Below are 26,515 nucleotides of genomic sequence, written 5' to 3'. Positions count from 1 at the left end.
GGAAAAAAATACACTAAAACCCAATCTCTACTTCCTAACAAAAAAACTAATTTTAAAAAGTACATCACAGGAACCCAGTGCAGTGGCATAACAAGCATCCAGCACAAGTGATCCAACTGGTGTCTCAGCAGCCCCTCTTCCCATCCAGCCCTCTGCCTGTGGCCTGGGAAAGCAGTACAGGACGGCCCAAAGCCTTGGGACTCTGTACCCACATGGGAGACCCAGAAGTAGCCCCTGGCTCCTGGCATAGGATCAACTCAGCTCCTGTCACTGTGGCTACTTTGGGAATGAACCAGTGAATGGAAGATCTTTTTCTCTGTCTCTCCTCTCTCTGTAAATCTGTCTTTCAAACAAAAAGAAATAAATCTTAAAAAAAAAAAAAAAGTGCATCACAAGTGATGGCCAAACTGACGGATGATGAAGCAACGGAGAGAACAAGGAGGTGGGCAGGGCAGGCCTGTTGTTCAACTGAGCCATTCTCCTTTTAGGATCCCAGGAAGCTAACAAGGCATTTGTGGTTCACACTTGCCATCTTCCCAGTCACAGGAGGTTAGGACCAGCAGGAACAAGCCATCTGCTGCGGCCCAAATTTCATTAACCGGAGGGAAGACACAAGGGTTCCAGAGCGTAGGAAGGTGAGTCATAAAACCCATTTTTCCAGCTCCTGAAAACGACAGCATTTTTTTCCCCTAAAAACACTACACCTTGAGGTCGGGACAGAGTAACCTCATCACGTTTTGAAAATCAGTGTGTGGAGTCACCATCTGTCAAAGTTCAGATCCTTCAAGTTTGGTTCAGCCCCAAACGTGGAGGGTCCCAGGCACGCGATTCCCAAGTTCATTGTTGGGTAAACAGGGCGTTCCTACTGTCCACAAAAACTGTCAAGTGCCTGAAGAGTCGGGCTCTCTGCTGTCAGCCACCTGTTCTTGTCCTACAGAACCTGCCTACAGATAATTTGCAGGGGGCCGCCCCACAGCCTGGGGTGCAGTTCCAATCTGTACACACAAATGAGCTGTTGAATGTTTGGGCAGACACCGACAGGTGGGACTCTTCTTTCACACTGATGAGTGCGGTGGGCAGAAGCCTTCTGGTATGGGACAAGCTCAGTCTTTGAGGGAACCAGTCCCTGACCATCTCTGCCAGCCAGAACCTCTAGGTTCCTGCTGAGGAGGTCCCTTGCCTCACGTTGGCAGGGGAGTAAGGGGTGGCCCTGGCCCATGATTAAGAGGCGACTTGCCAGCTTGCTGGGTCAGGGAGCCCTTGGAAAGCATCCGAGGTGCGCCCGAGGCCGGCCAGGTGTATAAGGTCTGGAAAAATTAACAACCACAGGTGGGATGGGACCGGCGGGCACTGAGCTCAGGTGAGGCCTCCACTCAGCATTTTCCCCACATCTCCCCACTCTTTTTAGTAAACCCTGGAAGGTTTTATTACAAAAACGAAACCTGTGCTCTGCCGGGGTCTGCCTCGCCACCTCGAGCCCAGGTTGCCAGCCCCTCCGCGCCTGTGCAGAGGCCTTCCGTCGTGGTCGTGCCTCTCCGCCCGGCCCCGGGGCTCTGCCGGGCGCCTGCGACCCTCCCCACCCCGAGGCAGGAATCCCCGGCCGGCCGCCGGAGCCCGGACCGGCCCCGCCGCGTCAGCGGGTGCCTGGCGTCCGGCCCGCCGGGTCCGCAAGGAGGAGCCCGCGAGGCGGCCGCCAAGGGGCTGCGCTTACCTCAGCCGGCGCGGCCCACGGCCCCGGGACCCCGCTTCCCAGCCGGCAGCCACCGCCGCCGCAGCACTCCGAGCCTTTCGCCAGAAACGGCAACTGCGCGGGCTCTGCTCACGGTCTCTTTATTTTCCTCAACGACGGCGGGCAGGAAAGCGAAAGCGAAAACCTCCGGGGGGCGGGGGCGGGCCTGGGGCCGAGGCGCGGTGAGCGCGGGGCGCGCGGCGGGGGCCTCAGCCGGGGATGCGCGCGCCGGGCCGGCGACGACGGCGACGGCGTGAGCGCTGCAGCCCCGCGGCCCGAGCCCAGCTGAGCTCGCTCGGACAACGGGTTCCCCCTCTGTCCTCCAGTCTGTGCCCACTTGGGCCCGGCGGCTGGCAGCGGGCCCGGACCTGACCGCTGTGGCTCGAGGAAGGCGGGTGCTGCGGCTTGGCCGGCTGGGAGCTAACCTCTGAAGGGGGGCCCTGAGCGTGAGGTGTACCGGGCACTTCATCTTGGCCCGGAGAGAAATTAAAATGTCGGTGATGTCGGTGAAACGGCAGCCCCTTGATGTGATCGGAAGGCCCAGGGTTTGGGCTCTAGTGCCCATTAACACACCGGGATTTAGCGGTTCCAGGCTGTAAGCCGTGGCTCTGTGTGGCTGGCAAGACTATTTCACTACTTACCCCTGGTCTGCCCCCTTGAGGGATGGGCTATAATACTACGTATGATTAGAGGAAACTACACACAGGTAGAGAAGTCATGGGCCTTTCTGTCAGCCCTTAGGGGGGCTCCTTGAAGGCTGGGGGGTGGAAGGGGGTGTGTCTACCTGGCTGTCTGTGGACAGTGGGCAGCACTAGGCTGCCTCCCCTGCACTTGTCACAGTCTGGACTTCGTTGCCCTCAAAATAGAGAAGTGACTGCCCTGGTTTTCGGATGTAGCCTCAGACTTGGGCTGCCAGTTGGTCCCTGTGGCTTTGCCGTGGGGCGGGCTTTGTTTAGAGAACAGCACTGCAGCACTGCAGCACTGTGCGCGTCTGGCTGCTCCGAAACCACTGGCAAAACCCTGGATTCCAAACATGATTTGCTGTGTGTGTGTGTGTGTGTGTACATACAGCAGTCTGATAACTGGAATGAAAAGTAAAATAAACTGTTTAATCTACCCAGAGCCACTGTGGTTTTGCCTGTTTGTAAAGTCAACCCATTCCCTGCTTGGCCTGGTCCTAGGCTGGGATTGATGGGAAGACTCAGGGTGTTGAAGTATTTCCCTCAAGAATGGGCAAGGGCATGAGACAGGCCACATAATGGTCTTGGAAACTCTTAACAGCCTGGATTTCCCTCCTCAGAAGTGGATGCTTTTAGTCTGTACCGTGAAGGACTAGGAAAAAGAAAATTGTCAAGAAGGACAAAAGCTGGAAGTCCCTTGTTCGTCTAATAATTCTTGACTCCCATGCAAGAAAACTAGGATAAGATTTGCTTCTGTGTGAAGAGTAAATTGGGGGAGATGAAGGTGGACAAAAGAGAGGAAGGCAATCTCTGTGTTTACCTGGCTAGCCTGTAGGGTAGTGAGAGCCAGGGCTTGAAGCTTAACCAAGCTTCTTAGGAGCAGAACTGTGAACACAGGATTCTTGAGGCTGCCTGGTGAGAACACTTGTTTTGTACCCATGTAATGTGGAGTGTGATGGTCAGAAGGTGGCTTGGTAAGTTTACAATTAAAATCACATGAGTTATCTGATACCAGTGTTCAATGATATCAGGCTGGAGCAGTCTCACATCTTTCAGCCATGTCTTTACACTTGTCAAAACCTGACCGCTCATCCCTGGGGTCTGGCCAGCCCTTCTCCTGTCATGAAATCCTCCAGACAAACTTACCAAGCAAAGAGGAGCTTCCTTTCACTCATAGTTCTGGGGACCCTTTTTTTTTTTAAAAAAAAAGATTTATTTTATTTTTATTGGAAAGGCAGATATACAGAAAGGAGAGACTGCTTTCCCGGGCCACAGGCAGGGAGCTGGAAGCGGGGCTGCCGGGCTTAGAACCGGCGCCCATATGGGATCCCGGGCATGCAAGGTGAGGACCTTAACCACTGTGCCATTGCACCAGGCCCTGGAGACCCTTTTATATTTGACACTTGATCAGGGTGGTAGATAACTGTGGCAAATGCATGCAGAGGAAAAGCCACATGGTGAGCAGGAAGGAGAGGAGGGCCCAGTGTGCCCAGCCCAAGCCAACCTTTATAACCACCCTCCTTGGACTGCCCACTACTGGCACACTTCCAGTGACCCAAGGACCTGCCACAACAGCTGGCTTCCTGAACACATGAGCCACCCTTGCATCCCTGGGGAAAATCCCACTTGGTCCTTGGTGATGACCCTCAGTGCCATCAACTTACCATGAGTGTGGGAAACAAATCATGTTCAAACGATAGCAGAACATGCAACATTCCTACTAGGTTACTGATTTGGTTTGCTAGTATCTTGTTGAGTATTTTTACATCTGTTCTCATAGACCTTTAGTATAAAGTTTTAGTTTGGCATTTTTGTCTGCCATTAGCCTTGTGAATGAGCTCCAAAGTATTCTCTTCCTTTCCATCCTCTGGAAGCATTTCAGAAGGAATGGTATTAATTATTCTTTAAAGGCTTACTAGAATGCACCGGGAAGTCATCTGATTCTGGGCTTTTGTTGTTGTTGGGAGGGTTTGGGCTATTCATACAGTTTTTTTTTTCTTATTTTAGTCTATTCATACTTTGTTTATCCTTTAAATTTTGTAATTTTTGCATTTCCAGGAGTCTTTCCATTTTCATCTAGATTAATTTGTTAGCTTATTCTGAACCTAGTACTGTCTTGTAATCCTTTTTGTTTCTGTAAGACCGATAGTAATTTTCTCAAGTAATTTGAGTCTTCTCATGTTTTTATTGGTCAAAACTTTAGCAATTTTATCTTTTCAAAGAATTAACTTTTGTCCAATTGATTTTCTGCAACAAACTAGACAGAGGGCTTAGATATTGCAACACTTGATTGGACCCCAGCAGCAGCAGTGACTCAGACCATTGCCCCATCATGGTATGGTCTCCCAGCACTGCGTGAAGCACAGCTTTCACCCTCAGAACGACAACAGCCACTGACACAAGAGTCAGAGAGAAAGTGGAGACACAATCCTTTGATGCCACAGGAGAAGGGGCTGGCAGGGACACCATTCAGATCCTGCAGGCCCTGGGAAGTCAGTTCAGCAGAAACCCAGGACAGTACCAGGCTTGAGGAGAGTGGTGGGGCCAACAATGTCTCACCGGGTGCTTTCTTGGGTCTGTGACATGGTGTGTGTAACTCAGGAGCTAAAATTCTGGAATTCACTATGGTTTCTAGCCCAATTTACCCCATAACAAGTTGTAAACAAAGACAGACACCTCTTGGCACCACAATGATCCCTGGTTCCCTTGGTTCTACCCCTGCCCCTAGCTGCTGCTGCAGTGAGCAAAGCAGCACCTCTGGGGGCTCCTGCCAGCATCTCCCCAGGGATCTGCTTTCCATCTGTGTGACAGAACCTGTCTGAACTCACAGGTGTGCAACATGGAACTGTGCAGGGCTGACAGCTGGAGCTGCCTCTGACACATGGGTGTCGACAAGTCAAGGGTGCTCACGCTTAGCCATGGTGCAGGTGGCGCTAAGATGCACAGGTCCTTGAGCAAGTGCTGGCTGGTCAGCCACACCACCCATGGCGCTGGCCACTCTAATCGTGAATCTTCGTCCTGGATCTCCCTCCATCCCTGCCCTTCTCCTATCCCTGACTCCTACTTCACACAAGTGCCAGTCTTGGGCTCTGCTCTCAGGCGAACCCAAGCTAAGACACCTGCACAAGGAGGCTGGCTCAGTCCATGGTCAGTTGGCAGGGGCAAATTCCGCTCTGCCTGTGAGACTAATCCCAGTCAGCTTCAAGGATCAACCCCAACTGACAGAGAGGTCAGCAGACGGTATGTTAGGTACACCCCGAATTCCGGAAAGGAAGATGGCGGGCAGCTGTTATTATTTAAAATAATCATTTTATGTATGAAAACTTCCTCATTTCCCAAGGCACTTCAGTAGCTTTCACAGAGATGTGTGGTTTTAACCAGGCAAGGCCTGAGGTTTACAAGTACCGCAGTGACACGATCAGCAAACAGCACAGCGTGTCTCCCAGTAACGCTGCGGCACCACAGCCAGCAACTCCACAGGACCATGAACACAATTTAGGTGGTCTTTTTCTTTCTTCTTTTCTTTTCTTCTCTTCTCTTCTCTTCTCTTCTCTTCTCTTCTCTTCTCTTCTCTTCTCTTCTCTTCTCTTCTCTTCTCTTCTCTTCTTTTCTTTTCTTTCATTTCTTTCCCCATGATCAAGTGTTACAAAAGGAACACACACAATGACATCAATTGTTGCTGCTCAGAACCATGTCATTGGCTGGTGGCAATTCAGGCCTTACACGGCAGCCACCAGAGGCAGCTACCAGAGGCTGGTGAAAGTATGATTCTGAGTAACAAAAATGAAACAAAACAACAACAACAACAACAAACAAGGCACAGACTAGAAGGCTGAGAAACCAGCCTTCCCAAAATCTAGACTGCAGGGCAAATAAGTTAAGGAGAAAGAGGCACAACAGACAGATGAACGAGGCCACAAAGTCCCTGGACAGTTTTGAGGGAGGAGGAGGCTCGTCTTCCTTCATGCCTCATCTAAGGCAGGCACTAGAGTGGCAACAAGCCTGATGTACACCATGGCAGAAAGTAAACCCTTGGGACGCGACAATGATGCACATGGGATGTGCCCACACAAGCCTGGAGCTTTGATCAGATGTAAACCTGTCTCCTGAGGCAGCAGTGGGGTCAGGAGTTTGTGGATCCCTGCTCCCTGGTGTCCCAGCCTCTGCCCAGGGCCCCTTGCCTTGACCACCTTGATGTGGGCTGAAGCCTGTGACCTTTAGCAGTGGTCCCAGTTACCATCCTATATGATGGAGACAAGGTGAGGGGTCAAATTCCCAGTGAAATTCTTTTCCTCTAAAATCCACTTTTACTGGGCAGCGGGGGCCAGGCAGGGGAAACCCTGCACTCTCTCCAGGTGGCCTCTTCAGGCAGGTTTCAGTGCCAAGTTCTGGCCTTCTTCCAGAGCTCATTAGGTCCAGTGCATCGTGCCCCCTGTAGTAGGGAGTGGCCACGGTGGCCATCAAGGCCTGTCTGCGAGCCGGTCACACGCAGGTTGACAGGATCCACAGCATACGCCCGTGTCCCTGGATGACCCGGGGTCTGCATGGCCTCCTGTGTCAGGGCGCAGTCATTCCCCTTCACTGGAGGCTGCTAAAACGCTGTGCTCTTAAGTATTGCCGGGCTCTCTTCGCTGTCTCTCAGTATCTTCGTGTGGTTTGGGTTGTGCCTGTATTTCAATCTATTTAAAAACAAGCCAGTCAGATGGCAGACACTGATCCTGGAAAAAGACGCCTGCTGGGTTAGAAGGACAGCAGAGGCTGGAAGGTCTCTGCCGGCTGCTGCCCCTGTCCCTGGGATTCCCATCCCCATGGACATGTATGCCTGGTGATTTCTGCTCAGTGTCAGACCAGGGACACACACTTCACCTTATACACCCTCTGGTGGACACGCTCTGGTGACATTCCACTGGGATGGCCTCCAAGGAGGACCCTGCCCAGCCCTGACCCAGCCCCACCACATCAGCCCTGAGAAGGAAGAGGCCCTTACCCTTTGACCCTCAGCATCTGGTCAATGGTGTCTGGTAGGGGAACGCCGAAGCTCTCTGGGAGGAACAAGGTGAGGATGGCGGTCAGGATGGTCAGGCTCCCCATGAGAATGTAAGGCAGGAAGCGGTCGTAGGCACCTGCGGTGAGGACAGAGGCCCCGGCTTGCTGTTAGACTTGTACCCTACTGTCCCTTTATCACCCAGGACTCTCTAAAGGGAACTGCCTACCCTACTGTCCTACTGTCCTCAGCACTTGCCATGGTTCAAGCTGTAGGACTGTGACTTGTTCCCATGCAGGCGTAGGGCGGGGTGGAGCTGAACATGATTATTCTTATTCCCCTGTGTTGGGTTTCTGAGTACCAGCAGGTGCTTATCTGGGCACAAGCATGTGCTCCCTTGCGCGACATGCGGCAGACTCTGTGTGGTAGGCTTTCAGCCAGACCAGATGATGACGCTGCTTGCTGGGCAGCGCCATGTGCTCACTGAGCATCCTTGAAGTAGGCACCATTCCTTTGGAGAGGCGATGGCTGGGCACGTGGAAGGAACAGCAGCCACCGTGGGGATGTGACTTTGAGGGATTGTTGGTACCTGCCACATGGAATAGCATGAGTCATGTGGACAGAGCATGAAGCGCGGTGTGAAGTGCTCCATGGGTCAACAATTCAGAATTGGTCAGACCTCCAGAGTCAAGAGGGAACATCTTTGCCCTTCAGGTGTCTTATGGATGCTAATCCCAGCATGTGGGCGCTTGACCTAGCAGCTAGGATGCTGGTTAAATTGCCTGTGTCCCACACTAGGGTGACTATGTTGAGTACCTTTCTCTGGCCCCTGCCCCTAGCTTCCTGTTAGTGTGGACTCGGGGAGGCAGTGGTGATGGCTCAGATGACTGGGTCCCCAGCTTCAGCCCCTGCACAGTCCTAGCTGTGGGCATGTGGGGAGGGAACCAGCAGGTGTGAATTCTATGTTTTGTAGTGTCTCCCAAATCAGTATTTCTTCTTCTTTTTTTAAAGATTAATTCAAAGAAGTAAGTTCTTTAGGCAAGACCAGTGGCTTCCTAAACCACTCTGCAGTGCCTTAGGATGAACTGAATTCTACAACAGAAGCTAGAGGAAGCTTTAAAAAAATGCCAAACCATCTAGCTCATTAGCTAGTCCCAAGTTGGAATGGGAGTGTCTTCCCCTTCCGCATTGTGAGAGCTGGTGAGTGCTTCCATCCTGTTGCCCCAGCATGCCAGGGGAACCCTGGGACTTACCCAGGTACACGAAATAGGGTGACAGGATGCTGCCAAGACGGGATGCCATGGAGCTGACGCCCACGCCCATGTTTCTGACCACGGTTGGGTACAGCTCAGCCGTGTACACGTAGACCATGGAGAAGGCAGCAGTGACTCCAAACTTGCCCATCATCACCAGGATGGTAGCCAAGTAGTACAAGTCTAGAGAGGCAAAGATAAAGGAGGTGGGAGTGGACATCCACCCCAGGGGTGCTGCCATGACAGCTCTGTTTCTTTCTCCTCTGATTCTCTCTTATGACTTCCTGTGGTGGGATAAAGGGCTACAGACAAGAAGTGCTTCCGAGTTGATTCCCGAGGGGAGGCTGGGGCCTGTGGTGCGGTGAGTGAGTGGGCTGCTTATCCCACAGCCCACCAGGGGCAGCTCCTGCACCACCCTATTTCCCCACAGTTAGGTCTGCCACCCTACAGCCTCCTACTGCACATGCCAAGCAACCACTGCATGACTGTCACTGCTTGCTTTCATTCTGCTCAGATGCAAAGAAGCACGTGGGCCATGGAAACCTCGGGAAGGAACTCCTGTGTGGCCCAGCTTTCCTCCTCATGGTCCAGTGAGGGGAGGCTGAACCGTGCGGGGGTCACTGGATTTCAGGTGTGTCTGCACCCATTCAGAGCTCCTCCTTTGGCTATGTCATACTGGGACTGCTCCCTCAGTCAGTGTTCCCGGCCCATAGCCCCCAGAGAGACCACCGGTGACTCTTGAACCCAGAAGTGCAAAAATGATGCCACACAGAGGCCAGATGAGGGCCCATGCACTGTTCTAGAAGCTTGTGGGCAAGGGCTACCTCCCGCCTACCTGTAGACAAGCATGACAACTTCAGAAATCACGTTCTGCCAACCACCTGGGAGACCCTCTGTGTGACCTGGCCCCCTGCTCCCATTCTTCCCATTCTTCCCAGCGTCCTCTCTCCTCAAATGTGCCAGGTCCCCTCTGCTCTGGCATTCACTGTGCTGGGGCTTCTTCCTGAAATGTTCTGGGCGCCCTGAGCCAACTCCCTGCTGCCTTGTACTTTTTCTCCATAGGAGGACACACGAGCTGAGCTATGAGCATTGTGTTAACATGTTTGGTGTCTTCCGTGGCAAGGCCCAGAGCCCCCTGAGCCTGGGAGCTGGGTGGGCCTCCAGACTTCTCTACCATCAGTGCTGGGCCAGCTGCCTGGCCCAGATCAGGCACTCCTCAGCTGTGTGTTGCATGAAGACAGGGCCAGCAAAGGAACAATGGGGCTGCCTCTCTTGCCTCCCCCTGACTCTGGAGAGGCAAACAAAGCTGGGTGCAGGAATGTGGGCAGGGAGTCACGCTGAGTGACAGCCCCAGCCTCTGCTCCCTCCCATGCCCTCACAGCCCAAGGCAGGAAGAGTGTTCTGGTTTCCAGAGACAAGTCAAGAATGCATCAATGCAGGGGAGCTGCAAAGGACCCAATCTGGTCCTCCATCTCAAATGAGGAAGACAGTAGACCCAAGTTGGGGCCAGCGCCTTGCTGTATTAGGTTAAGCCTCTGCCTATGGCGCTGGCATCTCATATGGGGACCAGTTTGAGTCCTGCTGCTCCACTTTTGATCCAACTCCCTGATAACATGCCTAGGGAAGCTGCAGAGGAGGCCCAAGCGCTTGAGACCCTGCACCCATGTGTGAGGCCCAGAGGAAGCTCTTAGCGTCTGACCAGCTCAGCTCTGGCCATTACAGCCATTTGGCAAGGGAGCCAAGGGAGCAAGTGGATAGAAGATTTTTGTCTCTGTCTCTGACTCTACCTTCCAAATAAATTAATTAACTTTAGAAGGAAATTAGAAAAAAAAAAAAAAAAGCAGAGCCAAGGGCTGTAGGGTCCCGAGGTCCGTACCTGAAGGGACCAGCTGCACGAAGAGCAGCACACCTCCGCCCAGGAAGAGGGCGGCGGCCATGGAGTAGCGCCGGGGCAGGTATCGCAGCAGCAGCCAGGCCAGCACATACGCCGGCACCTCCACCACTGCCGACAAGAAGCAGTTCAGGTAGATGTCCCCATGCAGGTTAGGCGTGTCCAAGGACAGTCCGAAGTAGCCCACGGAGATGGTCATCCTAGAATGGGGGGGGGGAGAGCAGAGCTGGAGAAGCACTAACCACACGCGCCTCTCCCAACAGCACGACTTGGCACAGTCATTTCAGTAAATCCTCCCCATCCCCCCACCTCTGACATCTGGCCTGAACAGGTCATAGCAAGGCTGCATTGTGAGCTTGGCGCCAGCTTCCATGCCCACACATGGCAAATGTGCCTGGGCCCGAGGGCCTTCACTAAAACAGTCACCCCCACCTGTCTTCCCACTGCCATGAGCCACAGCAGCCACTTCCCTCTTCTCTGAATCTCTTGGCATCCAGCAGCTGCCAAGGAGGAAGATGCCAGGGAAAGGGGGGAAGAGATAAGACAACACAGGACACAACATGAGCTCAAATGGTTTGGAGCCAGAGCCTGTGGACTACCTGCGCTGACCGGCCAGGAAGGGGCTGGTCTGGGGCAGCTGGCACAAAGCCCTCTGTAGCTGTGTAGAAGGGTGGTGGTGTCGCATGGTGGAGCTGCCTTGTGTCTTCCACACATTCCCTCAGTGTCCTTGTCCACACCCTGTCCCCGGGAGACATCCTCTCTGCTGTTGACACCCACTGCTTTAAGGGTCAGACAGCTTTTGACCCCTCTGCAGGTGGAAAGCACAGCTGGAATGAGGAAGGGGAAGAGGAGGGGACGTGTCCCTGGAAGCCCAGAGCAGGGAGCCGAGCCTGGAGGAGTTGGGAGGGGGTCCCTGAAGGCTGGCAGGTGCAGGCTCCCTGCGAGTCTTATCAGCAGGCCAACTCAGGGAGCAGTGCCTTTCCCGGAGGGACCCTGGCCCATTGACAGCAGCACAGTTGGGTGACCCAAAGCTGGAAGATCCTGGTGATAAGGACTCCGGGGTGAGTCTGTACTCTTTGCCCATTGCTCAGGTAGTCCCTGCCCAACTCAACGGTCTGCCTGACCAGCACAAGCTACTCAGGCACTTGGGTACCTGACAAGCCCCTCACTGGCACTTGAGCGAGGTCTTATCAGATGGAGGCTGAATGAGGATGCATGGGCCAGGGCCCTGACTGCTGGGTGTGGGTGAGCTCCCCGCAAGCAGCATGCTCTGCTTCCACAGCTCCATGTTGTACCTGCCCTCCCAGCCACCTCTGAGACTAGATAGGAGGAGAACTCAGCTGGGATGGATGGAGAGCAAGGACTCAGTCAGGGCCACACAATATCTCCAGGCAAACTGCACAGCCACCTTATCCTCATCCCCGCCCCAAAGTCCCATCATGGGGACAAGGGTGGTAGGCTCAGGGCTCCCGGTGGTCTTGGGACATAGCCCTTGTACTCCAACCACACGCATGGGCTCTGAGGCTTGTCTGCGATGTGGCAGGTGTCACAGCCACACCCAGAGTGTCTAGTGTCGGCAGGTGTCACGTATGTACACACCACAGGATTATGGACATGATGGTGACCATTCTGATGTTCCGGGTTTGCAGTAGATCCAGGATGCGGTGAGACGCTTGTTTCTTGGAGTTTAGGTCTTGTAGCTGCAGAGACAACATGACTCAGGGTGTGGGAGGGAGAGAGGGCAGGGCAGAGATGGAGCACTCGGGGATGTGCCTGGCACCCTGGTTCTGTGGGGCTTGGTGGCAGGGAGCCATCTTCACATGCAAATCAGAGGAAAAGGGTGGGGGAGCGCTCCCTTGGGGTGCACTGAGGGCAGAGGTTCAAGCGCACCACCCTCCACCCCTCCCTGGGGTTGTCTGGTCAGTGGCCACATCCCAAATGGCAGGAGGGGGACCCTGCAAATATTCCACCAGGGCCTGGCTCCTGGCCCTCTGAGTCACAGAGAGAAAACAGCCTGTGTCCTATATTGATCTGACGTTGTGAAACAATCAGTGTTTTTGAGCCCTTGGACCGTGTAGTTACTGGTCTACTTCCAGGGAGGCAGGGGGAAACATCAAACAGAAAAACAGGAAAATTGACCTGAGCTTCACCCAGTGTGACTTCCTATGAAGTTTGGCACAGGCAAGGCCATTAATAAGCCACACGTCTAAACACAAGGAGGCTGTTTTCTTAAGCAAACCCAGCTTTGGGCTGTGTTTTTCCCAGGGTTCGCAGTTCAACCAAAGGTCAAGCTGCTGACTCCCGGATCCCTGGAAATAGCTTCATTTCCTCAAGGATGCCAGGGGAAGAGTGGGAGTGTGGCTTCACCCAGACTGACCCTGTCTCAGAAACCCTCTTTGCCACACTCCGTGTGCTCAGCAGGAGCTGCTCCTGGGCCACCACGCAGCCTGGACACCAGAGGGGGCAGCCGATGGCCCTAGCCCTCGGCCCCTCCGCTGGCCGCAGTGGCTGGCTCCTCTCACCCGATTTGTATGGCAAGTGCTGAGGTCCTGTAGCATGCCTGCAGTGTACATACCCACAGGGGCCAGGCCCTTGCCTACCCAGCAGCCCAGGCATGCCTACAGAGCTCTGTCGGCCACTGGTGGTCAGCTTCTGGGCTCTGCTTGAAGGGAGAGACCCGGGAGAACTGCCTGCTGGAAGAGGAGGTGCAGGGGAACAGGACCTGGGTGGAGCCCAGCCCCATTGGGGAGTGCAAGAACAGGGCCTGCCAGGAGGAGCCTGATGACCACAGGGCTCCAGCTGAGAGGGCTGACTGCTGGGACAGGGCAGGAGGAGGTGTCCTGTGTCTCACCCTAAGGGTGTTCACGCTGGGCCTGATACACACAGGGTTTCTTCATGTCTAACAGGCCACCTTAGTAGGCACAAGGGGCCATGATCCCCCCACTTTCCACCCCACAAATGCCAACTTTGAGAGAGACCTGGCATTCAGGAAGGGTGTTTATCATGGAAACTAACGGTCTAAGCATACAACTGCCTGGATAGGAAGTGGACAGAAGCATTAAAGCCCAAATACTGTCTGCAAAGACCACAGAGGTTGGGTGGAGGGAGTTGTCCCCTAGGACTTCTAAGGCTCAGAGGGAGGGCTTGCTTGGGGGACAGATGTGTATGGGCAACTGCAGTGGTGGGCGTGGTTATGGGGAAGGGCTGCGATGGGCGTGGTCACGGGGCACGGGGCAGGGCTGTTGGTGGGCGTGCTCATGGGGAGCAGGGCTGTTGGTGGGCGTGGTTATGGGGAGCAGAGCTATGGAGGGCATGACCACAGGTAAGAGCTTGGTGGGCGTGACTACAGGGCCGGGCTGTGGTGGGCGTGGCCACGGGACAGAGCTGTGATGGGTGTGGTCACAGGGAAGGGCTGTGGTGGGCGTGGTCATGGAAGGGCCCGGCGGGCGTGGTCACGGGGCGTGGCCACGAGGCCGCTCACCTCACTCTGGTCGAAGATGGTGGCAGGGGCCAGGACACCGTTGATCTTGGCGGCCTTGTGGATGATGACCTCTGCCTCTGCAAAGCGTCCCTGGGAGATGAGCCAGCGGGGAGACTCCGGGATGAACCTGGAGGCAGGGGTGGCAACCTCAGGGAGGCGACCCTGCCAATGGGGCCGGGCAACGGGGCCGGCGGCTCCCCCACGCGGAGCTGGCACGTGTGGGTTCGGGGGGTGACCCTGCGTGTGAGCTCCGGGGGAAAATGCCTCGGGCCGGTCCTGGGGACTGCAGCCACAGGAAGAGTGTGGTGGCCCCCTGCTGGGGCCTAAGGAGACAGCCGGGCCCAAGATGGCTCCTGCTGCCTGTCACTAGCTGGGCCAGCTCCTGCCCCAGCCCAGGCATCCCTGGGTGGGTGGGTGCCTCTGTGGGCATTTGCTGCTCACCGTGAAGGGGCCCCACCACACGATCTCCTCTCCCATCCTGCCCTGAAATGCAGTCTGCCCCACGTGGGCCACGGATCGCCCCTTCCCCTGCACCTGCTGGGCCCCTGACTAGGCGCCGTCTCCTGGATAGAGAGCAGCCTCCTCTTGCCCTTCAGTCTCTCTCCCTCCCTCCCTCCCTCCCTTTCTCTCTCTCTCTTCCTCGGAAACTGGCAGCTCCAGCGGCCTCCACACACCACACAGCTGGCAGCCGAGGCTGCCCGGGGTCTGAGCCACCCATGGCCCCAGTTTCGTCCTCCTCTCCTTGCACTTGGGTCAGCTCGGCACAGGTCGGGAACAGGCCTGCCGGAGCGGGCTGAAGTACCACCCTGCTCGGGCACTTCTGAGGGCAGAGAACGTCGGGAGACGGCCGAGGGCCCCTGGGCTGCTGCTGCCCTCTGGTGACCAGCCGGGAGAAGCGCCCGAGCAGGTCCCGCCCCGCTCCTCACGCACCACCACAGCGCGGCGCACAGCACCCCGGGCGCCGTCAGCGCCAGCAGCAGCATCCGCCAGTCCCGGATGAAGTAGGCGATCAGCGGCAGCACCATGAAGCCCACTGCGTAGAAGATGCACACGCCCAACGTCGAGAACACGATCCGGACCGACTTGCTGAGAATTTCTGTTCCTGTTCGACACGAGGGAGGGAGGGAGGGGGTCAGGGAGGCATTTTAATTCGGGTTACTTCCCCGTGAGTGGGCCAGCCATGGTCTCAGCTTTCAGCTCACAGACAAGGTGGCGGCCAGAACTGTCTTGGCCCGGTTCCTGAGCCTGGGGGTGGGGACGTGGGGGAAGGAGGAGATTCTGAACTCAGATCCTTCTGCCCATCACCAGGGGGAGACACTGCGGCCCTCTCAGGACGCCCTGAAACCCCTCCCGCAGGAGATGAAGGCGTCCTGGAGCCACACCTGCTGACTATCACCCTTCAAGGAAAAAAGGCTCCCATTACACTGAAAACAATCACCCCTTCCGCATTCAACCCCTGGGGCCTGAAAACAAAGAGCCCGGCACAGGGTCAGAGAGGATGGGTGGGCAGGCCACTTGAGTGACAGCCCTGGACGGGGTGGGGGTGGGGGTGGGGGTTGGTCAGGGCCCAGCACTCCACGGAGGAGGCAGGGCTGGCTGGTACACCTGCCACTCACAGCCCTCACTCTGCCTTCCTGCCTCCCTCCTTTCCCCAGGGACCTCACCCTGGCTGGGGCAGGCTCTTGTTGAGACTGGCAGGCTCTGGAAGAGGCTTAGCAAGATGGCCACCGGGTAACACCTACACCAAGGCTCTGCACCCCAGAGGCCTTTAGGGAACTGGAAACACGAGGACGGGTTGTTGGGGCGTGCTGGCGACTGGCTGCTTCAGTCTGCAGGCCTGGGAACTGGGTGGACTGGGTGCCCTGGGCAGCCAGCACTGCCAGAGACCACATCCCTTGAGGGACACTGGAAGGGTGGGGGCCAGCTGTCGGTGAACATGGGACCCAGCACGCGTGACTGACTTGATGGCCGTACCCAGGACAAATGCTGCCACGTAGTTGGAGATCTGGCCCATGCCTACGAGGACAAACAGCACAGTGAACATCTCGAAGTTTGTGGAGAAGACCTGCACGAAGCTGAAGCCCGTCTGCATGGCCATGGTCACAAACAGCACATTCTTACGGCCAAACCTGGGGAGGAAGAGGGAGGGAGGAGGCGGTGGGAACAGGCCGTACCATGAGGGCTTCAATCCCCCCGCTCCCACCTCATGTGTCCAGACAGGGGTCGTGGAGAAGGTCACCAGGAGCCCTGCAGCCGGGGTCACTCCCTGTCCCTGGGCTCCTCCCACTCCATGGTGGGCACCAGGGCTGGGTCAGCACACTTATATCAGTCCAACAGCCACAGGACTACCCAGCGAGACATGTGCACCAAGACCATAGCGCCCAGCTCTCTGAGAGATGAGGGAGAAGCCTGGTGGAGAACCAGGCGACCAGGGATGCTCTCCCTGATGACAGCACACTGAGAGAGACACCACTCCAAAGAAGCCAGGCCTACAAGGGTCAAGGCTGTGAGATAGCTTTTTATTAAAGACGGTTGTGGGGGCCCAGTGCAGTAGCCTAGTGGCTAAAGTTCTCGCCTTGCATGCACTGGGACTGCATGTTGGTTCATGTCCCAGCTGCTCCACTTCCCTTGCTTGTAGCCTGGAAAAGCCGTCAAGGACGGCCCAAAGCCTTGGGACCCTGTACCCACACAGGAGATGCAAAAGAAGCTCCTGGCTCCTGGCTTCAGATCAGCTTAGCTCCAGCTGCTGCAGCCACTTGAGGAGTGAACTGGTGGACAAAAGAACTTTCTCTCTGTCTCCCCTTCTCTCTGTGACTCTGACTTTCCAATTAAAAAAAAAAATGGCCTGGCCTCCGCTGACCCTGCTCACAGGGCCAGGGTAGAAAGACGTCAGTGTGCCCTGGACTGTTACATAAGCAGTGTGCTCCCCAGGCTAACTGAGGAGAAGGCCTCACTGCACGGAAAACAGGCCTGACCTTTACCCTGCTGCCCTCCCCTGGGAAGGGAGAGGAAGAAGGTCCTGAGGGGCCTTCACAAAGCCTCAGTGCACGGCAGCTCCCACTTGCTGCATGTGTACACACACACACACACACACACCCCTGCTAACACAGGAAACACCACACCACACCGCCCGTTTGCTGCTTCCTTGGGCTGGGCCTCTCACAGTGTGCACAGGCAGGTGGTCACAGCCACCTATGAAAGGCTGTGATGACAAAGGACTATTTTAACCGCTTGACTTTCTGATGGCATTTTCGTTCCCTGTAGAAAGTTACTGCTGGTATCCCAGATGAGGCGACAGGTAGCACTCTGCTGCTCTTAGGTAATTAATGAGGCCTCTGTCCGCCCCCCCACGGGTGCCCTGGGCCTTCCGTGGGGGGGGGGGGGTGCACGAGAGTGTGAATGAGGGCGCTGGGAGCTGAAGGCAGGGGCTGCAGGCAGAGCAGCCATACCCTTGACTCTGTCCCTTACTGGACTTCAGTGGCCTGACTTTAAAACAAAACTGCGCTGCCGACAATATTTAAAACGGCGTTCATTTATTTGAAAAGGGGAGAGAGAAATTGCTCATCCACCAGTTTGCTCTCCAAAAGCCTGCAGCTGCTAGGGTTGGGTCAGCTAGCAGGCAGCGGCCTAGGACGGCCTCCAGGTCTCCCCTGTGGGTGGCAGAGGCCCACGCACTTGGGCTGCTCTTTGCTGCTGCCCAGAATGCTTTAGCGGGAAGCTGGATTGAAGGGGAGAGGCAGGGACTTGAACATCAATGAGTCCTCCACTAGCTGACAATTCCCAAATGTGTTCCTGCAAACTTCTGTCTTCATCTCCAACTGTCCCCTCCAGGTCCCCACGTGAGGTTCTCAGGTCACCCTAAATTCAGTGTCTTCATCTCTCCATCACCGTTCCGGCAGAGTCTTCTGTCCCTCTATCTCTTGCGGAGCTTTTGCCTGGAGATCAGGCTGCTTTCTCTGCCAGACGCTCCTTCCTTCCACCCCTTCATCTGGTCCTTCTATCTACCGTCCAACCCTCAGCCAAGGCTTCTCCCAGCAGGGAGGCCGCTGAGACTTCTGCTGAAACGCTGCCTCCACACCCTGTCCTGTCTCGCTCAGCACAGCCCAGGGTCACGCTCACTTCCTCAGCTGGTTCTTTCACATACTTCCTCTCGCAGGGAGAGTTCCAGAAGAACAGGGACCTAGCATGGTGGTCCATGCCCAGCGGTCCATGCCCAGCAAGGGTGCTCTTCCCTGTGCCAGCTGTGCACCTGGGGACACTTTACTGACCTCTCTATGGAGCACTGTCCCCATTCGTACAATGCAAATGGCAGTCTTTACTTCATGGTCATCATTGTTTCTAAATTTTTAAATTTATTTCACACACACACACACACACACATGAGTTCATTACTGAAATGACTGCCACAGGCAGAGGTCAGGAGCCGGGAAGGCAATCCGGCTGTCCCACACGGGTGACAGGGACCTGAGCTCTGACCTGCTACCTCCCTGGGTGTGTACTAGTAGGGAGCTGCATTGGAAGCAAGTCGGATCTGTGTAGTCCCCGGATCAGAAAGCCTACAGCCCTGGCTTTCCGTCAGTGCTCTGCTGGGCACCATCTTGTGTGTTTAGACAAGATCAGTGCTGCTGATAAGCCAGTTATCTGGAACAGCTGGCGTCTTCCAGGACACTGAACATAAAGACTGACTTATAGATGTGTAGGTAATATATCTTAGAAATTTTCACTAAGGAGAAAAATGCACTAAATTGGATTGCAATGTCAAAAGTTAAAAGAAGAGACAGAGGCACAATGAATGTTACTGAAGACTCCCCTGTAAAGGAACAAAAACCTCTACCAGCCTCAGAGTTAACTGAGGAAGACATTGAAAACATGGAGGACACAGAATTCAGAAAACTTATTATAAGGCTTCTGACCAACAATAAGAGGCACATAATACAAGAGTTCAAAGAATTTAAAGAATTAGTTACACAGGAAACGAATCAAATGAAAGCTGACATTCAGAAGTTAAGAATACAGTGGAGCAAATTAAAAGTACAGTGGAGAGTCTAAACAATAGAATGAATGAAGCAGAAGAAAGAATATCAGAATTGGAAGATATTTCCTGTCACCATGGGGAAACAAACAAAAAGCTGGAAGCAGAGCTAGGCCAAGCTAAAAGTATCCAGCAACTAAAAGATACAGTTAAAAGGCCCAACATAAGAATTATGGGAGTTCCAGAAGGCACAGAAAGAGCAACTTGTATTAAAGGTGTATTCAATGAAATAATAGATGAAAACTTCCCTAATCTAGAGAAAGAATTAGGAAACAATATCCAAGAGGGGCACAGGACTCCCAACAGGGTTGACAAAAAGCAACCTTCACCAAGACACATGATAATCAGGCTCTCCTCAGTTGAACAAAAGGAAAAAATCCTTAAATGTGCCTGTCAGAAAAATCAAGTGACCTATAGAGGAACCCCAATCAAACTCACAGAAATAGATCTGGAGCTTGAACCCAAACACAGAATGGGGGCAGGGCACAGTAACCTCTGAGTTAAGTGGCTAACACAGAACTTTCCTTTCTTCAGCTACTGGACAACCTCTGAGAGATAAACTGTTGAAAAATACCCAAGCGTGAATGTCTCAGAAAGACTCTGCAGGCAAAGACAGTGACCCATGGGTGGAAATGGGACAAAACGCCAGCACAGCTCGCGCTGCAGGGTCAAGTGGCCGTGCTCCTCAGGGAGATGCCCTTGACCGGCACAAAGGCCTGCGGGAGCCTTCTGCTGCAGCTGTGTGTGGGTTCCCGCGTGTCCGTGTGGCTAGGGACCTCCGGCCTTGGGTTGCTGGGAGAGACCCCCTGACAGACCCCTCCCCTGAAGGACGGGAGGAAAGCCGCTGACCTCGCTCCCAGAATCGCTCACATACGCACCCACTTGCCAGTGTTTGGCTGGTCATTTCAAGGGTTTCGTGACTCTTAAAGCCATGAAAGGAACTCAAATGAAAAGTTTCAGAATGGCACAAACAGCCTGCTCATCAGAATTGGCGTACAACAGCACTGTCCCTTGCCTTACAGTGACCGCCACGATGGTAAACCTCAGAGCACAGCGACATCACCCCCAGGGACCCCGGGCTCTGCTCTTCTCACCTCACACACAGAATGCTGGTCCTGGGAATACAGACGTGCCTCCTACCCCCAACCCCAGGACAGCCGCCCCTAGATATACATTATGGCACACATGCATATGTGGGTACTGTCTGCCCTCTCCCATCCCTAGGGGCACAAGAGGGCCACGTTAACCCACACGAGGCAAGCCAGGCTCACGCACATACGAGTGGACTAGGACACACGGGCCAGGCCGGGCTCCTCACTTGGTGCCAAAGTGGATGTCTTACCTGTCTGACAGCTGCCCCGAGATGAAGGAGCCTACCAGCACACCCACGAAAAACAAGGAGATGCTGAGCGGGGCCTTCCAGTCGTCGTCACACACCAGGTCCCACTAGAAGAGGAGCAAAGGTACACGTCAGTCACTTTTCAACAAATCCAAGACTTCGTGAGAAACCAGCACGCTCTGGGTGTGTGACCTCCACCCAGTGGGCGTGGCTGTCCTGGGTGGCAGGGCTGACAGTGGGCACCTGTGTCCCACTGTCTGCTTCCATCCAGAGAAAGGGAAAGTCTTGTGCCAACTCCCCACTGGCACGAGTGCACTAGGAGGGGAGCTGAGGGGGCAGCCCCTGGACCTGTTCCCATCCTGGCCCAGCAACCCCAGGATCTTCCCTGTGGCATTGCAGTGGGCATTCCTGATGCTGCTCACCAGTCTGGAGGCCTGGCTGCAGCTGAGGGCCCTGAGCCCGGAAGCTGACTTTGGGGTCACACATGCCTGTGTGCCTAAACTTTCCTACTCATACAACAGAGATAAGGGTAGGAGCCATAGCTCACACAAGTGGGAAAAAGGCCCGGAGGTGAAGTAAGGGGTCAGTGGCTGAAGTCACAGACACCAGGCTGTCCTGGCCTAACATGAAGTCAAAAAGGAAGGATGCCACTACAGGAACCTTGGCGGTTCCCAGGAAAACCTTTCCCAGAAGACAGAGCTCAGCGGCTGCCTCTGCAGATACCTGCCTGCGGAGTGCATAGCCTGCCGCCCCTGAGGCATGGACACAGGCAGCAGGGTTGACCAGCAGTCTGTAACAAAGCCTCTCTTCCAATGGGGAAGTGTAAATCTGTTTCTTTGCCCTGCTGGACAGTGCGCACACATCTGCCTGGTACCTCTGAGAGTGGTTGGGGGGTGGCCAGACACAGAGAATGTCCATGGTGGGTGGCCTGGCTCACAGGGGCAGCTGCTGGCTTTCTACTCCTGGTCAGACACACCCACAAGCGCTCAGAGTGGGGTCTGCGTGGGCACCAAGGCCTGACCACTCAAGCTGCTGTAGCCTCCCATCTTCGTGGCCTCAGCAGTGGCAGCACCCAGACATGTCTCCCATGGCTGCTGAAACAAAGTCCAGGGTCAGGGGCCAGGCGGAGCTGAGAGTCTCGGCAGCCAGGCTGAGCTTCAGGGCCCACTCTGGTGTTCAGGTGCATCTCCCTTCCACGCAGCAGGTGTTACCTCTGCAGTAACTGAGAAGACCCAATGACTAATGGGCTGCTAGCCATTTCTCAGCCTGTCTGTGTGAGGGTCAGGGGCTGCCGAGGCTGAGCCATGTCGGATCCCCACAGTCACTATGGTAGTTCTGGGGCTTTGTGGTCTTTTGTCAGGTCTCCCTAGAACAGACTCCAGGCTGGCCAGACCAGGGGCTACCTGAAGCCCTGTGAGACTCTGCTCTGGGCATGGGCCCAGGACATTCCAGCCTCCCCTCCCCCATGTGGTCTGGCTGGTCCTCAGTCCGGCAGGTTTGTAACTCAAAGGAGTGATGGTGGGCACTGCACACCATGGACGGTCCTGGATACCAGTCCTTCCCAAAGTAATTGCATTTCTTTTTAAAAAGATTTAAAAAAAATTTTTTTATTAGAAAGTCAGATATACAGTGAGGAGAGACAAAGAGAAAGATCTTCTGTCCATCGATTCACTCCTCTCAGTGGCCGCAACAGCCAGAGCTGTGCCAATCTGAAGCCAGGAGCCAGGAGCCTCTTCCAGGTCTCCCACACAGGTACAGGGTCCCAAGGCTTTGGGCCATCCTTGCTTTCCCAGGCTACAAAGAGGGAGCTGGGTGGGAAACAGGGATGCCAGGATTAAAACCAACACCCATATGGGATCCCAGTGTGTTCAAGGTGAGGACTTTAGCTGCTAGGCTACCGTGCCGTGTCCAGCAATTACACTTCTTCCCCACCAGCCATAGAGGCCCGTGACAGATTACCGAAACAAACACAGACTGGGTCCTGGCCCAGCCAATGCACCTGCCTACCTGAACATGACAGGGCAGGCTGCCATGGGCTCCGGGGCTTGGCCTGCCTTCTCCTTCGAGGACAGGGTGAGGAGCCCAGAGTGCAGGCCAAACACACTCTGCTTCATGCATTTACAAAGGTACTTGTGCCCCTGCACTAAGCTCCTGGCTCCCCAGCCATGACTACAGCAGCTATGGACCAGCTGGTCTGTGCTGCCACTTGAATGTGTGGGTCTTGCCAGGTTACCCCTTGGGTGGGTGAGCTGGGAAAGCTGGAAGCGACTCTGACAAGGGTCCAAAGTGACTGTGCTATCTGGTTGGAAATGTGCCTTTCTGACAGTTCTGGCTCCACAGGACTGTAGGCACACTTCACGTTCATGTGCAGTTCGAAAAGGTTAGCTGTTTCTCAATAAAGCTGTTATCCCCTCCCCTGCCCCCCACCCCTCCAAACACCCCAAGCACTGTGTCTCTCACACCTTACACAGGACCCAGGACGCTTTTCAGTAGTGGGAAGCAGAGATGACATCATTCTCCCAGGACAACATGTTCTGATCTACGAACTGGCTGGAGGAGGAAAGGGCCATAGCCAACGGCCAGAGGGCAGCGGCTCTCCCTGAGATGTACCTAGCCGGTGTGCATCGGTGGCCAAGCATGCAGATAAGCGCTGCCCATGACCCAGTGGCCTATGCATCAGATGGACACAGATTGCTGGGCTGCCTCCAGCTATAGTTCCTGAGGTCAAGAGGTTACAGCTAAAGTGTCCCCTAAGTCCTCTACAGTGCAGGGACGCTGGGGCAGGGAGTGGGAGATCACGTGGGGAGAGAGACCGGCTGCCAAGCTTCCACACCATGCTGTGGGAGCCTTGGGCTTGGCTCTTGGGCTTTACCACCTGGGACTCAGGAGAGACCCAAGTTCCAGTCTCCAGGATGAGTGATTTTCTTTGCTCCCTGATTTCCCATTAGATCCTTGAACCAGCAGGCAATGGTTTTTACACAGCCAGAGAAGGGGGTTCAACCTGCACGGGAGCCATGGGGATGGCAAGGGGCCCCTCTGCCCTGGCAGAGGCAGGCAGAAGGGTCTGCACCACCTCCAGGAGGAGGGTCCTAGAAGGCCTGTACACTTCCCAAGGGTTCTTCCTGTCTCCAGGTGGGAGCGGGCTTACAGGAAGCCCTGGCACTCTGAGAGACCATCCAGGGACACAGAGGAGGGGGCATTTCCTGTGCATTGCACAAGCATGCAAGGTGGGCCAAGTGAGCCCTCACACCTGGGGTAGGGCGGAGGGAGAGGCAGGCAGCCTAGAATATGCGAACCATGCAAGCATTCGCAAGACAGAAGCACAAACCTTCACATGTCCCCTTCCTTTGGAAATCCTATGCCTTGCTTCAGACCCACAGTATCCAGCCCAAGATGGCATGGAGAATCCTGAAGATCCTCCGGCAGGTCCTTTCTGACACCCCCAGGTTTCCCTGCCATCTGCAGTCCATTCTCCTCACCCTTTAGAGACGCCTCCTGAAATCATTCATCATCCTGTCCAACAACGTTTCCCAAGTTCTTCCCTCTGCAGCAAGCACTGTGCCAGGAGTTGGGCAAGCTGCAAGATCTGCACCTACTGCCAGGCTCAGTGCCATGTGCATGTACTTTGACTTGAACAAGGAACGTCAGCGGGGTGAGAGGGTGGGGAGACAAACAAGAGACCTGAGGCTTCAGTCTCTATAGAAACCTTTGAACGGGAATTCAAACAGCTTTGCGTGGGCTCTGGGGCACAGGGCAGGCGTGGAGACACTCGGTAGGCCCAGGGAAAAGCTGTGGCAGTCATGGGGCCTGCTCGGATTTGAAATAAAGCAGAACTTAGACCAAAAAAGAAAAACACCCCGTCATAATGTGGATGTGGCAGCTCACCACAGGGCCTGTCCACCTTGATTTCAACCAGGCATCGCCACATCCCCAAACAAAGGGCTGCCTTGGAACCTCCCTCCCTGCCAAGCCAGAAACCTGGAAGTAGGTGAAAGGGCACCCAGTTCTTACGAAACCGGTTCAAACAGCTAAGTTAGTAGCCTACCCGATAAAAGGACATAAGGCAGACCACCCAGGCAGCCTGGGAGGTGCTGCTCCCTTGCCGACCTCGGGGCAGGATACAGGCACAAGCCCAGGGCCAGGCCAGAGTGCCCTCAAGGTCAAGCCTCTCCTTTGCTCAGTCAGCCTCCTGCAGAACACACAGAGAATCCTGTGTCATCAAGTCTGGCTTCCTTGCAGCATCACAGATGCTGTGTCCCCGCCTAGTTCTCCCTGGCTTCCAGGTAGGGAACAGATGGAGATGTGGGGTGAGGACCCAGGTTGGAGGTGTGGGGTGGGACCCAGGATGGAGGTATGGGATGGAGACCCAGGATGGAGGTGTGGGGTGGGACCCAGGATGGAGGTATGGGGTGGGGACCCAGGATGGAGGTGTGGGGTGGGACCCAGGATGGAGGTATGGGATGGAGACCCAGGATGGAGGTGTGGGGTGGGACCCAGGATGGAGGTGTGGGGTGGGGACCCAGGATGGAGGTGTGGGGTGAGGACCCACTTTGCACCCCATCTTGGGTGTGTCAGTCACAAACCATGGTCAGCTACCTCCGCTCTGTCCTTCTGCCCAGAGAATGCCTCAGGACACTGCAGTGACATCACTGCCAGAGGGGTCAGGTCACACTCCCACTACACAGGTGGAGTGAGCAGGCACAGGGGCCGGCAACATCAGACTTGCATGCACAAACATGTGTGTGCCTGAGCCTCCAAGGAAGCACACCTCAAGTCCTAGAGCCCGAGGGGACAACAGCAGCGGTCTCCAGTGATGTCCAGTGCCATCTGGCACCCCCACCACGGCCTCCCCTCCTGATGAACTCTACCCTCCTACTGGGCACACATTTTTTTGGGGGGGGGGGGACTGTTGCAGGTGAGCCACCTCAGAGCCACTCAGCGGCTACCTCCTCATCCAGCAAGCCTTCGCTAACCCAGGATCCCTGACCCTGACACACAGGTGACAAAGAACTATAAAAGAGGGCTCTTTGTATGGCTTTGCTGCCACCTGGGTTCCGCCAATGCTTCCACGAACTGGGAGAGGCAGGGCCTAAGTCAAACCTGCACCATGCACGCACATCAGCCTCCGGGGACTGCAGGGTCACCAGGGGACAGACATAAACATGAGGAGGACAATCCAAGGGGTGGGGCATGACAAAGATCTCCACTAACACCCTGTGTCAGCTAAGGGTGTACTTACACTCAGCACTGTGGCCAGTTCACCACAGAACAGCCTAGGGAGACATGTGTATCTTTGGCCTCAAGGTTCCTGAATGACAAGCGACCTGGGCACCAAGTCAATTCAGTTCTCCACAGGGCAAGACCAGGCTGTCATCACGCAGCAAGGATGGACAGGAAAGGTGGACAAAGCCTGGTACGTGTTTCCTTTAGTCATCAAAGCTAATGGGACAATTTCCTTTCTTTCTGCAAAAGGATGCTGTACCATCTCACGCGCAGCCAGAGGACATCCCAGGGGCCTCAGGGGTGACCAGCCCGACTCCTACCCACAGAGGGATGCCACACAATGCAGAAGCGCCACCGCAGCGTTCTGCTTTGGGGAGGAGTGACAGAGCGAGGGCGCACCTGACCTGGGGTGGCTAATGCAGTTGCTGCCTCCTCTGCACCTCAGACCCCAGAGGCGGCGGGGCATGGTACTCACCTCGGTCACGATGGTGGACAGGTACACGTCCTGGCTGTACTCCCAGCCATCCAGGCAGCCCTCCTGCTCCAGCTGCTCCAGGTCCACGTCGCGCCCAGGCTCCAGCCCCAGCGCCGAGAAGTTGGCGATGGTGGCAAGCCGGTAGCGGCGACAGCTGTGGGGCACCTCGCGGCCGTTCTGCAGCAGCAGCGGGACGCTGTGGTTGCGCCACGCGCTGCTCAGGTTCGCCGAGTCGGGCACCCGGCAGTGGTGCTCCGGGGTCGCCATCAGGAACACGGACGACAGGCCGTTGAAGCCGTTGGGGATGATGCTGGCGCTGAGCAGGAAAAAGATGAGGCGCTGGAAGGGCCCCCACTCGCCCAGGAAGGCGGTCACTTCCTCGTAGTCCCGCATGCCGCCCTCGGCCGCCCGGGACGTGAGGCCCGGGG

General features: G+C 55.4%; 1 protein-coding gene across 2 annotated transcripts; it reads right to left on the bottom strand.

Moving 5' to 3' along the window:
- Positions 1-413: 413 nt before the first annotated feature.
- Positions 414-26,480, bottom strand: LOC121150536 (solute carrier family 22 member 5). 2 transcript variants are annotated; one of them, XM_040971470.1, is made up of 10 exons: positions 26,088-26,480; positions 20,393-20,496; positions 15,993-16,147; positions 14,949-15,120; positions 14,019-14,145; positions 12,137-12,237; positions 10,523-10,737; positions 8,647-8,829; positions 7,397-7,532; positions 414-1,442 (listed from the first exon to the last, which is right to left on the bottom strand). In XM_040971470.1, exons 1-10 carry the CDS (start codon positions 26,478-26,480, stop codon positions 1,250-1,252), a joined length of 1,779 nt encoding a protein of 592 aa, XP_040827404.1. In that variant the 3' UTR covers positions 414-1,249. The 2 variants fall into 2 exon arrangements, with proteins under 2 accessions (XP_040827404.1, XP_040827409.1); XM_040971475.1 differs by lacking the exon at positions 414-1,442 and adding an exon at positions 6,034-7,088.
- Positions 26,481-26,515: the final 35 nt, after the last annotated feature.

Source organism: Ochotona curzoniae, unplaced genomic scaffold (genome assembly GCF_017591425.1).
Source record: "Ochotona curzoniae isolate NIBS_2020 unplaced genomic scaffold, NIBS_Ocur_1.0 contig_1, whole genome shotgun sequence".
In the NCBI taxonomy this organism is placed as follows: domain Eukaryota; kingdom Metazoa; phylum Chordata; class Mammalia; order Lagomorpha; family Ochotonidae; genus Ochotona; species Ochotona curzoniae.
Note: the sequence above shows the minus strand (reverse complement) of the source record. Positions and strands in the feature narration are given on the sequence as shown.

Excerpts from the sequence above, each read along its gene's own strand:
- LOC121150536 (XM_040971470.1), bottom strand. The coding sequence starts at position 26,480 with ATGCGGGACTACGAGGAAGTGACCGCCTTCCTGGGCGAGTGGGGGCCC. Across the intron at positions 15,121-15,992 it reads CGTGGCAGCATTTGTCCTGG|GAACAGAAATTCTCAGCAAG; the intron begins GTACGGCCATCA and ends CGTGTCGAACAG. Across the intron at positions 14,146-14,948 it reads CTGTGCGCCGCGCTGTGGTG|GTTCATCCCGGAGTCTCCCC; the intron begins GTGCGTGAGGAG and ends CCCTGCCTCCAG.